Source organism: Marmota monax, unplaced genomic scaffold (assembly GCF_021218885.2).
Source record: "Marmota monax isolate L192 unplaced genomic scaffold, Marmota_monax_Labrador192_F-V1.1 WCK01_AAM20220418_F8-fsc00035, whole genome shotgun sequence".
Lineage (NCBI taxonomy): Eukaryota > Metazoa > Chordata > Mammalia > Rodentia > Sciuridae > Marmota > Marmota monax.
This window is the reverse complement of record NW_026691961.1, coordinates 10041258-10055225: the sequence shown is the minus strand read 5'-3', so window position 1 is coordinate 10055225 and position 13968 is coordinate 10041258. Positions and strand designations below refer to the sequence as shown.

General features: G+C 40.6%; 1 protein-coding gene across 1 annotated transcript; it reads right to left on the bottom strand.

Moving 5' to 3' along the window:
* Positions 1-1193: 1193 nt before the first annotated feature.
* On the bottom strand, positions 1194-13953 carry Znf75a (zinc finger protein 75A). The gene is made up of 7 exons (XM_058579298.1): positions 13763-13953; positions 11549-12064; positions 10340-10535; positions 9338-9429; positions 8412-8538; positions 6550-6660; positions 1194-6351 (listed from the first exon to the last, which is right to left on the bottom strand). Exons 2-7 carry the CDS (start codon positions 11954-11956, stop codon positions 5669-5671), a joined length of 1617 nt encoding a protein of 538 aa, XP_058435281.1. The 5' UTR covers positions 11957-12064; positions 13763-13953; the 3' UTR covers positions 1194-5668.
* Between the last annotated feature and the right edge of the window lie 15 nt (positions 13954-13968).

Genomic DNA, 13968 nt, shown 5'->3' with positions numbered 1-13968 from the left:
TGTTATGTCTGAGGTTTGCTTTAAAACCCTTCAAAGCAAACAACCATCCCCAAACAAAACACAAAAAGCAGAAAGGGATAAATGAAACAAGATAGCAAGATAGTCACAATTTTGAGGCCTATGGGGTTTTTATTATACTATTCTCTTTTTTAAATGTATGCTTGATATTTTCCATTAAAAATCTTTTAGATAGGTATATATAAAAGAATTGTCTATCTCCTAGATATATTATCTTATTACTATATATCTTTATGTTTCTTTCAGTTATAATAAAGAGAAACCCCAATTTACACTGGCTTTAACAATGAAGGGAAGGTGTAGATTGATATAGCTAAAATGTTCATAGCAGTTCTAGGTGTCAGGTGATACGTGATCCTACAGCTCCATTATGGTACCAAGGCCTGAATTTCTATCACTGTGCTTTGCCTTTTATGATGTTGGTTTCATCCTAAAGCTCATATCTCTTCTCATTTCAAGAAGACTGGCAATAGCTACTCGGTTACTTATATGGCAAAAGCTGAATTTGTTCTAGCATTTCCAATAAAAGTTCTGAGACGGTTGGCTTAAGGTCATAAGCCTAACCAGAGGTAGAATCCTTCTCTTAATAACTTAGTTATGGTCACATTCTCTACTCCTGGTAACCAGGGCCAGGAACCTCTCAGATTAAAAGGAGGAAAGGTAAAAAAGGTGTTTGGTGGCAGTCAACAAATATCAGTCACATGTATAAAGCTCCTCGTAGAATAGAACAGAGGGCACTGAACACTACCTTCCAAAAGTACAGGATTCATGTGGAGCTGTGGTCAAAGACTAGTGGATGGTCTATAGTGGTGGAAATTTCCTTAATGACAAGATGGATAGCATCTTGTACAGAGAATGGTGGTGAGGGTATAATGTGCTCCATTCTGGAGGGAGTATATACCCCATCATGTTACCTACTGTAGGTGAGTGCTGGGTTTGTTCTGGCTGTCCCAGGCTGTGGTCAGAGGAATATTGTCCTGCCTCATAACATTTTTCCCGTACTTTGGAGATAGTCGTGATCACTAATACCCAGATCTGATACCAACATGCCTCATTTAGCATGGCTATTTGTCTCAGAAGCATATTTAAATATCTACCTCTATAGCTACCCACAAAGTGTATTTGTGTATGTGTTATTATGTATGTGTCACAAATATACACAGAGAGAAATCCAATACAATATTGTGTAGTTTATTTAGGTATCTTTTCTCATGATTTCATGGTCAATTTGGTAGAGAGAGCCCTTGAGATGGTCTCAGAACATGAGGCTAATGCACCATAATGTATTTTCTTCAACTAAATGACCATTGACAATCTATTAAATCTGCCACAGTCTGTACCTGGTCCAAGTACTGGGGATTGAACCCAGAGGCGCTTTACCATCAAGCTACATCCCTAGTCCTTTTCATTTTGTTTCAAGACAAGATCTCACTAAGTTGCTTAGAGTCTTGCTAAATTAATGAAGCTGGTCTTGAACTTGTGATCCTCCTGCCTCAGCCTCTCATACCTCTGTGATCACAGGTGTGCACCATTGTGTCCAGCCACATATTCTCTATCATGTCTTGGTAATCATTTTTGCCTCATAACCACTGATAAAAAGATTTTAAATAAATCTACTGAAGGTGTCTCAAAGTGGCCCAACCTTGCTCCCCAGTGAACCTACACAAAAAACTATACAAGTAACAAGTGTAGAAAGATTCAGTAACAAAAATATGGCTTTATACTTATGTATCAGCTTTCCATTACTATAATACCTGAGATGATCAACTTAAAAAAAGAAAAGATTTATTTTGGCTCACAATTTGAGATTCCAGTCCATGATTACTTGGCCATTACTTTTGGGTATGTGGTAAGGGAGCAAAGCTCAATGGCAAGAACTCCACATCTGGGCTGATTCTAGCAACTGGCCACTTAGACTAGCAGGGGGAGATGAAGGCAGTCTAGACTAAGAAATGATACAGTTCTCAGAAACAATTTTGTTAATACTGCTATCTGAACAAATGAAAATAAAGCACCATTCTGGTTTGTGCTGGAAATCATCTGGCTGCTTTTGAAGGACATATTCATTAGAACTTTAGTGCTTAATGTTTAAGGCTAAAGCTACAGTTGCCTCTCATATTTCATATTTGAACAAAGATTCACAAAACCTTTCTTCCAAATTCTACCCCAAATTTCAAGCCTAAGACAATGTGAGACACTGTGTTGATCACTACAGTCTAAGCCAGGACTTTCCCACTGGCAGCTTCTCACTGAAGAACTGCAACTGTCCTAATTTCCTGCTCAAGTTTCTCCCCAACTGTCATCTCTTAGCTCAGAGCAGCCACTTTCCTCTCTACACCAGTCTGAGAAAATGTGCTTTGCCCTATATCTCTTCTGTTTTCTAAGGTATACAACTGACAGTAAGTATAACAGAGGCAGTTTCCAAATTATACTATTCCATCAAGAATGGAAGGTGGCTGGGGATGTGGCTCAAGCGGTAGCGTACTCACCTGGCATGAGCGGGGCACTGGGTTCGATCCTCAGCACCACATAAAAATAAAATAAAGATGTTGTGTCCACAAAAACTAAAACATAAATATTTTAAAAAATCTCTCTAAAAAAACAAAAAAAAAGGAAGGTAACCCCTACTCCCTCCCCAACCCAAACATCAATAGACACACCACCTACAGGTGAGGTCCAGGGGAGGGGTGGGGGACAGGAAGACAAACAATGAGGAAAACAGAATAAAGCTAGAGAGGAAGGAAGGGTTGCCTTGTCCACTTGAACCATTAATTTCCCCTTGATACCACTGTCCCAGACAGCAATTTCTTTCTTCCCTATAACCTACAGTCTTGAGTGCCTAATTGTTTCAAGTGGAATTGCATTAGCTGCCAAGCATATAAGAGAAGCTAGATCCTTAAAGGACCAAAGTCAGGTGAAATGAAAAGGGAAATTTTCTTGATTTCTACAAGTGTACCCACCAAACAATTGCTTAAACAGGCTAGGTTATGCTGCAGAAACACACGGCACCAGTATGTCCATGCTTTAACATGAAATTTATTTTTCATTCCCACAAAATACATTACAGGTCTGGGGGCTTCAGAAAACCTGACCTCTAAGCTGGGACTCAATATTCCTGATGGCTTTGATCTTGTGGCTCCTCTACTCATATATATGTTTCCATGATTAAGGCAGGAAAGGAGAGTACTAGAGTCTTGCACCAGAAAACAAATGTGTCAGCCCGGAAGTGAGGCTTCTGCCCATGACCCACTGACCAAATCTCTCATGATCCTACCTTACTGCAAGAAACAAGAAAGCTAAACCATTCTTTTTACCTCAGTTCTCCTAAATTCACTGGAATACAATCTCCATGAAAGGATGTGTTCTCTCCTTTGCTGTCTCTTCAGAGTCTAGGACAGCGTCCAGAACACAATAGAGCTGAGTGACTGCATATCTGTTAAGAAATACATGTATGTCCTGAGAGAATGGTCAAAGACTGAAAGACTAGGCAGACCACAGCCTCATAGCTGGCTGGCTTAGAAAATAAACTTGGTGCAACTGACCTCAGAGATAAAACTGCCAAGAACTCCTGACCAATAGCTCAGGTGGTTCTCGTGATGTACACAATAAAACACTAAAGCCAAGAATCAAGTCATCTTAGCCTAATAACTGTAAGTTCTCAATTTCTGAATGGAGTTGCCACAAATGCCATTTGCCTCCTTAATGTAGCTGGCCAGTCCAACTTACCACTGGGAAGCAGGGGAAAGGGAAAGAACATATACTCACCATGTTTCTATGGGCAAGGCCCTGTTTTAGGTGCTGTACTTTCATCAATCCATCTAATCCCCAAACAACCCTGAATTGAATGATATCTCTATTTCAGAGAGAAAATGGAGACAACAAGAGTGTTTCACAAACCAACCAAGAAATGCCAATCAAGAAACATAAGTGTTTTACAAGCTAGAATTCAATATAACACATTATTCAGGCTGGCTGTGTAGGGATAACGTAATAAGTTGGTCCTACTAATCCTGCCTTCATATATGATAGATGATGCTATGTGATAGTCCACAGACCCTCTAGCAATGAGTTCTTAAGCCTGTGTATGTGTGTTTGGGGGAGAGGTACTGGGGATTGAACCCAGGTCCTTACCTATGCCAGGTAAGCACTCTAACACTGAGCTACATCCTCAGCCCTTTTTAAATTTTGAGACAGCATCTCCCTATTGCCCAGGCTGGCCTGGAACTTGTGATCTTCCTGCCTTGGCCTCCCAAGAAGCTGGGATTACAGGTATGCACCATACTGGCCCTCCATCTCTTTGAGTCTCAACTTGTTATTTAAGAGAGACTTGGAAGAGATAATTAATCTCTTTCTTGACATACCTAAAAGCCATACCAGGAACAAACCTGAGTTACTGTTTTGTCAGTTTTAAGAAAATCCATAGGCTATGCAGACTGACAGCAATCCATCAAATTTATCACCTATACTGTGCTGGAAAGAACAGACAGGTGGACCCTGCTTAAGAACTTTCAGTGTGAGACATAACAACATGGATGTAGATCTACCTATACTTGCCCAACACCAATCATCAGTTACCAAACTTTCCTTTTAGGAATCCAAACTCCTGCTGAATACATGTTCAAATAGCACACACACATTCCAGTTCTCATACAAACATTAACTCTTTTTTCTTAAGAAACAAAAGCCAAATTAAGAAGTAAACAAAAACTGTAAGAAGTTGATCCTAAACTTTCTTCCATCCTTGGACAAGTGCTAATTTTTATGACTGCTTTATCCTGACATCTTGAGGTAAGGAAACAGTCTACTTTTATCACAGAAAATCCTTACATCTAATATATATTCATGGCTACAAATTCCAACCCGTTTTCATATGCTCTCATTAAAGATGTTTTCCATTTTTCAAACACCACCAATGAGAGGCATAAATAGTGCATTATTAGTCCACCTGGCAGATTCCCTAGTGGTGAAGTAAATATTGTTTTATCACAGTAAAATTTGTGCTAACAGGAAGGATTCAAGAGCTTAAGTTGCTAAAAAGTTCAAGAAACTCCAATGATGTCCACTCTAGTGAACAGTGTCTAATGACAAGAGAAAGGAAAAAAATCTAATTTAGCTCCTGGAAAAAACTTTCCATTCGAATTAATTTCTGCCCCACAAGATCACTGAAAATGTTAAGCCTGTTACCCTGAAGACAATGGTTTGCAATTAAATATAGACAAATGTTCACTGTTTTTCATCTTGGAAGACTATATTACAAATGTTTCTACTATGTTGAAGTGACTGGAGAGATCAATGCAAAACCATCTGTATTTACTTCTGTCATCACAGTGAACTACTAACTGGCTGCATCTGCTATCTAAAGCTGAAATTGCTATTTTCCATGTACAATCCCAAAAGAGCCCTTTCCCTTATCCAGATGCTCTTAGAACATCTCTTATGCTAAGGAATTCCCTGACAGTTAAAAGTAAAAACAGTAAGTAGTACAACTAATGTATCCATGGCTGGGTCAATCTTTCTATGAATCATATGATATATGTACCCAATTTTCTGATGAGGAAAAATTCTTCATGCTTCATGATTTTGCATTTTTTCAGTGTCAAACTCCATTTGGTGAATTTCCTCAGAATAAGGACACTGGACAAGCTTCCCTTCATTGGTGGAGTTTCTGGTGTCTAAGAAGGCTTGACCGTCTGCTGAAGTTTCTCTTGCATATACCACAGGTATAAGGCTGTTCACCTGTGTGGGTTCTCCTGTGTTTAATGAGGTGGGAGTTCTGACTGAATTTTTTTCCACATTCATGACATGTAAAGGGCTTCTCTCCTGTGTGAGTTCTTTGGTGTGTGTGAAGGTTTGTATTTTGACTGAAGCTTTTCCCACACCATGAACACTTATATGGTTTTATTCCTTGATGTGTTGTTAAGTGCTTATTAAGATCTGAACTCCATCTAAACCTCTTATCACACTGTTGACACTTATAAGGCTTCTCTTCTGTGTGAATTCTTTGGTGCTTAATAAGGTCAGAGCTAACTCTGAAGTTTTTCCCACATTCCTGGCATTTAAAAGGCTTTTCTCCTGTACGGTCTTTCTTGTGAAGGTCCATAAGTTTTAGCAGCTCTTGTTTCCATGTTGAAAGTTTCTTTCTTTTCTTCACTGGAAAATCTCGGTGCCATTTTCCTACTCTGTGGGTATCACCATGATTTTCTTTGCCCATTGTTTTCTGGGGAACTTTCACTTTGGCCTTTTTTGATACTGTATCTCTTGGTGCTTGCATTTCCAAGTCAGAAAGAGATACAGGCTGATGATTTTCAGTGTCCTTTTTTTGTTTTAACCCTGCTGGAATAAACATAAGAATAAGCCATCTGTGTCCTAGAACAACAGAACCACAAGGAAGGAAAAATTCAATGGTGATTTATTAAAACAAACAAAATGAACATGGGTTAAAAAAAATCAGACTAGCAGAACCTTAGAATGTTAAGTCCATGTAAAGGATCACATCAAGGTACATGTCTCCTCCTCCCATGGTATATTTACCTGTAGGAGACTCTCTGGGATAGTCTTTGAACTCTGAGGATCCTTGAACCCATGGCTCTTCCCCTTGCTCTAGACAGGAGATCACTTTGGGTTTGGGGAGCACAAATAATGCTGTGAAATGGGAAAAATGAGGTCAAAGACTTCAACTTCACAATGAATTGATCTACTAATTTCAGACTACTCAGGAAGACAGAAGGACAATTCTACACTTTGTTATCCCAGATCTAGTATCATGTTTACACTATATTATACTGCATTCATGGTTGGATGTGCAAGCAGAGGCTAAGAAATAAACCCCAAGGTAGATCAATGAAAAGGATATAGGGAATAGAAACCCAGTGTACATTTTCCCTCTTCTGTTACCAAGAATACACTCTGTTCAACCAAAAAGGAACCAAATTCCAGAGGTTACAAGAAATACAGGCTGGTCTTAATAACTCAAGAAAATTCATACTGGATAAGACCATGTATAGTGGAGCCAATATGAAAGTCTGTAGGTTAGTATCATATCCACAAGTAACTGCTGTCATACTTATAGCTGTTTATTTAGATTTACTTATTTAGCACCAGGCCATGGATGAGGATGGATTTCTACCCCTCTTATAGTTCACAGTTCTACATTCAGGTAGAAGAAATGGACCAAGAACACTTGGTAGACCTTTTCTAAATAGTTTGGCCAGTATGAGAACTATATATCATTCATTCTTTCAAAAAATATTTATTGGAACTGTGGATTTAACTCCAGGGTATAGCATGTGTTTTGCATGCACAAGGTCCTGGGTTCAATCCTCAGTACCAAAAATAAGTTAATATCTTGTTTTTATTTATTTATTTATTGAGTGGATATGATGCTCTATGGACTGGAGCTATAGTGGTAAAGAAGCTCAATGTCCTGATTTTAGAAGCTTATATTCTAGTATACTAGTAAAGCAAGTGAGTAAATAAAACAAGCCAAAGAATGTCAAGAAGCAATAAATGTTTTGAAGCACACTGAAGACGTTACAGAAGAGTCTTATGATTCTACTCTGGGAAGCATTCTTTGACAAAGTATTGCTTGAGCAGAAACATAAAAGTTGAGAATTTTACAACGTGGTAGAAAAGTATGCCAAGCAGAGGAGAAAGGGAAGCAGAAATGATATGCAAAATCAAGAAACAACAGGAAAATCAATGTGGCTAAAGAGGATTAAGCAAAGGTACTTGTGGCAGGAGGCAAGGCCAGATCATGGAGAGTCTGAGTGCTCTGATAAGGATAATGAGCTGATTTTGAATTTAAGAAATCACTGTATAATTCTGAAGCAATAAAATGTTATAATCCAAAGAAATTCTTAAAAGATCACTCTGGTCATTGTGTGATAAACAGATAGTGGGAGGGCAAGAGTATAGGCAAGGAAACAGAGTTAGAAAGCTATCTGGTTCGAGATGATGCTGCCTTAGATGAGGATGCTAACAGAGTTCAAGAGGTTGAGTCATAGGTGAAGTCAGTACATAATAAAGTGGAGCTAAGACAACTTGCTTATGGGTTACTAATGGGATATGATGGCAAAATTAAAGGATAACTATTTGGGTTTTTTTTTTTTTTTTTTTGCCTGAACCATCTAGATAATCCTTTGCCAAGATGGGAAAGATGTGTAAGAGCAGATTTGGGATAAAAGAAAGGAAATGGATCAAGAATTCTATGCATGATAAGAAATTTGCATGTATATTTGGGAAAAGCTCCCACATGTAAGGGACACACCTTCTCCCTCCCCACACCATCTAGTTGAGAACCAACTAGCTAGAGAAATCTCATGGGATTTCATTCTTAGTAAGCCAAGAATGAGTCAGGTTACTTGATTTCTACACATGGGAGGAAAAATCTTTACCTAGCGAGATGACAGTCTCATAGTTTTCCTGCATTACATCATTGTAGAGAGCCTTCTGAGTGGGATCCAATAACTCCCATTCTTCCTGGGAAAAATACATGGCTACTTCTTCAAATGTCAACAAGCTCTAAGGAAAATAATGGACTTAGTTTAGTACTTACATTACTACAGAAGCAGCCCAAACACCTAGATAAGAACTGTACGGTAGGCCAGGCTATGAAGGAATTAACAGTACATGATTATAGTTATGTGCCACATAAGAACGTTTTGGTCAATAGGCCACACATATGAAGGTCATTCTGTAACATTATAATGAAGCTAGAAATTTTCTATTGCTTAATGACATCATGGAACAATGCCTTTCTTATGTGTTTGTAGTGATTCTGGTATAAATAAACCTTCTGGGCTACTAGTTGTACAAAAGTATAACACACAGTAATGTACAGTACATATTAAAAACACATTTATTTTTTAAGTTATTGGTTTATGTATTTACCATATTTTTAATTGTTAGGAGTGTACTCCTGGTATACTGGGAAAAAAAGTTTACTAGAAAACAGTATCCCAATGTTGTGATAGCAGCAGCTTCATACATCTTGTACTTACCATGTCTCTTGACTGCATCAACAGGTCTCACTGAATAAGTGACTTACATGATCTAGGGATGTGTAAGCACCATTTATGATGTTTGCACGACAAAGTTGTTTAATGACACATTTCTCAGAAAGTATCCCCACCATCATGCAACACCTGACTGCATTATAAAAAGAAAGAAGCCAGAAATGGGTGAAAGGATTGGCAAACAGCCTAAGAGGTACCCCAAGTGACAAAGACTGGATCTAACATGCTTCTGAGTTCCTCCTGGATAGTATGAATAATGGATAGCAGGAAAAGGCAACTCTAAACAGCTAAAAACCAAAGCTCACCTGGGATTCAGACAAGACAAGATCAGGTGCCAATGTCCAGTCTTTGGTGTTTTTCTGTTCAGAAAAGGCTAGACTCTGCTGAGCAGGTACATCTGTGGGTGGAAAAAGAACCAGAGGAAATTTCTCTTGTCTATAAACCTCTTGAGTTCATTTCTGAAATACAGATCCTCTTTACAAGTGCTGTGGTGACAGAGTGGCTTCTCATAAATAAGAACCAAGTACCTACCAAATTCTTAGAACTAGTTCCCCAGTTGACTGTTAACTTAGTCATGAGAAATTAATAAAATCCCTTTTCATTTTCCATTCATGCATAAATTGTTCTGAGTTAGGCAATAATTAAAGATATTCCAAAATGAAGCACTCAGGGACTCCTGTATACAAGAAATGAACTTGTCTTTTATTATTTTTTTCCTGGTGCACAATTGTCTTCACATTCTGCCACTAACAGACCATTTGCTTTTGCTTAAAGCACCCCCCCCCTTTTTCTGGTACCAGGTATTGAACTCAGGGGTACTTGACCACTGAGCCACATTCCGACCCTTTTTTGATTTTATTTAGAGACAGGGTCTCACTGAGTTGCTTAGTGCCTGGCTCTTTGCTGAGGCTGGCTTTGAACTCGCAATCCTCCTGTCTCAGCCTCCCAAGCTGTGGGATTACAGTTGTGTGCCACTGTGCCCAGAGGCTAAAAGTCCATTTCTGATTGTAATTCTTTTTGTATTTTATGAATACGAGTGGCCCCAAACCTTCCTGCTTTGTTTCTTTTCCTTCTCTCCACTTTTCTAAGGAATGGAGTTCATGGTGTTATTACCAGGGTTTTGTAGTTTGTTTCTACACCCCAGGCCAACCCCTACCTTTGCCACTGTCTGAAGGGACATCATAACTGCTAATCATGACTGCTTTCACAGATCTACAGAACTGGGTACCCAAAATATGACCACTACATTTTGGCTTAACAAATTACTATCACATTTCTCAGAAAGAAATTATCATGAAATTCCTTACCACTCTCAAATACAGACTCCGTTTCTTTACAAATACTCCTGCTCAGATGTTCTTGTATACCCTGGTATGTATTCCAAAGTTCTTCATCCTGAGACTTGCCTTCTGATTGAGACTCTGCTGGCTTCACCTTTAAGCCTGGGGCCTCTGCTGTTTCTCCCAAAAGTACTGGCTCCTTTCCCAGCTCATGGATTTCAACCTAGAAATAATCCCCATCCTTGTTACTGCAGAACTTTCTTTTGGTTGGGAAGTGGAACAGACGGTGGAACAAATGTATACTCCAAACTATAAGCTTGAAACAAAACAGCAACCTTTGCATACAAATCTACCTCAGACCACTACCAAGGTTGGGCACTGAACCTATTCTTATACTGACTTGGTCTGGCTTTTTCCTTTGCCTTAGATCCTTTCCTGGGTGATTTCCTATCTTCTCATTTTCTCTAAAAATTAAGGAATTAAATAAAAGTTTTCCTGTCAATCACATTTACCCCATAACTAGGGGAGGTTTTCATAGGGAAAGTGAATAAATTAAAGAAAATGAGAGAGGAAGAACGGCTCCCACACCCAGATGATTGATACCAAAAGTCCTGCCCTGTAAACTTCCTAGTAGGTCTAAGGTCAGCAGGTGTTTGGCACCTGCCAAGGGTATACCCTTTTTTCTCACTCACCAGCAAAGCCAAGAACAAGCCACAAAGGAAGGGTAATGGAGACCCTTAAGGTAGGGAAGCAACTATCCTTCAATGTCTTTCTTCTTGTAGCTACTCTGTTGGGATTTTCCTTCTTTCCAAATTTTTGCTTCCCTCTTCTCTATTTTCTTCTTTCCCTCTGCAGTTTCCCCTAGTTGTTTGAATTCCTCCTTTATTATCCTTGTTCTCCTTTGGTCTCTAGGCATCCTCCCTATTTTGGATCTACCCTCACTCACCTTATTGGCTTTATTTGTTTCTAAGAATTCAGGTTCTGTCTCCTCAGGCAAGATCACCCCATTAATCATGGCTCCAAAAAAGAGCAAAATTCAATTATTTTTTCTCTAAAGTCAAGGAAATCCCTGCTGTGATCTATGGAACTAGTGGACTTTTCCTTTCCTGTGTGCTTATGATTTCAAGTCCCAACGTAAATGCCTTAAAAGCACAATACAGTAGAACTAATTCATCATTTCTCAATTAACTTCCCCCATCCTATTTCACTATACATGTTAGAAATCTTCCTTCTCACCCCATTCCTCCTTTGACCAGATTCCCTTTGTAAGTGTTCCACCAAGTCCACAGCCTCCTCAATGCTCTGTGGATGGTGTTTCTGCATCCAGGCCTGCATCTCCCTGGGCAGAATGGTCAGGAACTGGTCTAGCACCAGCAATTCCAAGATTTCTTCCTTTGAGTGAATCTCTGGTCTTAACCACAGACGGCATAATTCCTGAAGCTGGCTGACAGCTTCACGGGGTCCAGCTCTTTTGGAATAATGAAAGTTCCGGAAATGCCAGCAAGAACTCTTGGGATCCAAACTGTCTGTCTGTGCAGATTTCTTACTTTGATTGGAGCTCTGTGTCACAGGCTCCTTAGTCTCCCACAGAGTTCTGATTTGAGGGTCCAAATGCTCAACCACCTTCAGATCTACCATCATCATTCTGCACTAGCACCAGTTTTGCTCCTGTGTTTGGCACCCTGCTGGTGCCACCTTTGATAAATTAGGCCCGTCTGCTCTGGTATAAAAATCAATGTAAGTATCTTCTTCCTACAGATGTTGAGGGCAGAAAAAAAGTACATGTCAATAAGGAAGTCACACAAACCTTAATACTTGCTATTTATTGAGGAAAATGGACAGAAAAGGTCCTATCTTACCTTCCCTTTAAAAATCAATAGCCAGGTCCTTTACTTCTCTCCTTTTCTATTACTCAAAGCACAACCCAGCTCAGAGAAGATAAATGTCAAATAACACTGCTGCCTTTTGTTTATTAACAACTCAGGAAAGGTTGGTAGTTGAGAAAACTGGCATCTACTGGTTTAGGATTATCCTAGGACAATTGGTGTGCTTCCTAGCTCATGTTTCTCACAAGTGAAGAATAAGAGAAAATCAGATTAGGAGAGATTGAGTTCCTCTTAAATTTTAACAGGTCAACCCAGTCTGTCTTTAGTAAGGGGGTATAACTTCTAATGACCTTCATTTATTTGTGAAGATAGAAGTCTTCACTTCATGGAACAGTTGATAGTGCCCTTTCCATCATACAGATGATGGCAGGAGAGCTTAAGAGAAGGAAACCAAAATAAAAGGAAAATAATTAAGGGGAAAGGTAGCCATATTCTTCTCCAAAAGCATTTCCCAACTAATCAACTAAATGCTCATTATTATTTTTTGCAAGACATACACAGGACGCTATGCAAATGATTTAAATGAATTTTTAACCTAGAACACCCCCCCCACAGCTGGCTTTTATTTACAAATTATCCAGTTTTTGAAAAAGAGCAGACGTGATGGCACATGCCCATATTCCCACAAGTAGAGGCAAGAGGATTGTAAGTTTGAAGCCAGCCTTAGCAACTTATTTATTTATTAACTTATTTATTATTAACTTATTTTGTCTCAAAATAAATAAGAGCTGGGATGTAGCTCAATGGTAGAGCACCCCTGGGTTCAATCCCCAATGTTGGGAAAAGGTATAATGGCAGCTACACCCAAAAAAAAACCCAACATGGCACCTGAGAAGCTTCTCTTCCTGCCTCTGCCTTTCCTGCCAGCGCCAAAAACCCCCGCCGGCGCCAATTTCAAATCTCGCTGGCAGGAAACCTTAGCCCCAATAAGAACTAATTTCGTGGGCTCCGGAACTGACATCTGGAAGAACTTACCAATAAACGAGTGACCCGTCATTTACCTAAGCCCTGCCATCTCTCCTTAGATCTATATAAGCCCATAGCCTTTTGTAATAAAGTGGAACTCTCCCAGGGAAGTGTCTTGCGTGGAGGACTTCTTTCACCCAAAACTTAAAAAAAAAAAAAGGGAGAGAGAAGGGGAGTTGGTGATGGGGGGTGACCCTCTGCGACTCATTTCTTCGAGGGTTATTTAGATCTCTAGGGAAGGCTAAGAAAAGCTCTGCCGAAATGCCACAGGCATTCAAAGAAAAGCCCCCAGTGAAGCATGTTACCCAGCCGTCCCCGCTGCGGAGCCCGGGGCTCGTCCTCCTTTGGCCTGGGCAGAAACTGCTGCGGGAGGTGCCGCCGGCCCTCCCGCGCCCCAGCGGGAAGCCTTCCGGGTGCAGCGGCACACGCCCCAGTTAGCCCCGCTGAGGCCCGCTCCCACGCAAAGGGCGCCAGGAAAGCCTTTAGAGCCGGGCGGTGGCTTCGCCCGGGCCGTACCCGCCGCAGGCTCTGGCCGCCCGGGCCGGATGCCGCCACCTACAGAACACCCGTCTTCCCGGGATGGCAGCTCCTCGGTTACCTCGCACGGCTCGGCTCCGCTTCCAGCTGCCCCAGGCTCAAGCGAGCCACCTACGGATCGCAGCGCTCCGCCTGCCCCGATGCAGGCGCAAAGCCACGCACACCCGCCAGGCCTTCGTTGGACAAGACGCCCACCCGCAGCGTCTCGGTTGTGGTCCCGGAGCCGCGCGCGGCGGGAAGCGGAAGTGACGTGCAGCCACTCCCCTC

Coding starts and splice junctions, on each gene's coding strand:
- Znf75a (XM_058579298.1), bottom strand. CDS start 11,956: ATGATGATGGTAGATCTGAAGGTGGTTGAGCATTTGGACCCTCAAATC. Junction 10,536..11,548: donor CTGGTCAAAGGAGGAATGGG/GTGAGAAGGAAG, acceptor GATTATTTCTAG/GTTGAAATCCATGAGCTGGG. Junction 6,661..8,411: donor TGAGACTGTCATCTCGCTAG/GTAAAGATTTTT, acceptor CCCATTTCACAG/CATTATTTGTGCTCCCCAAA.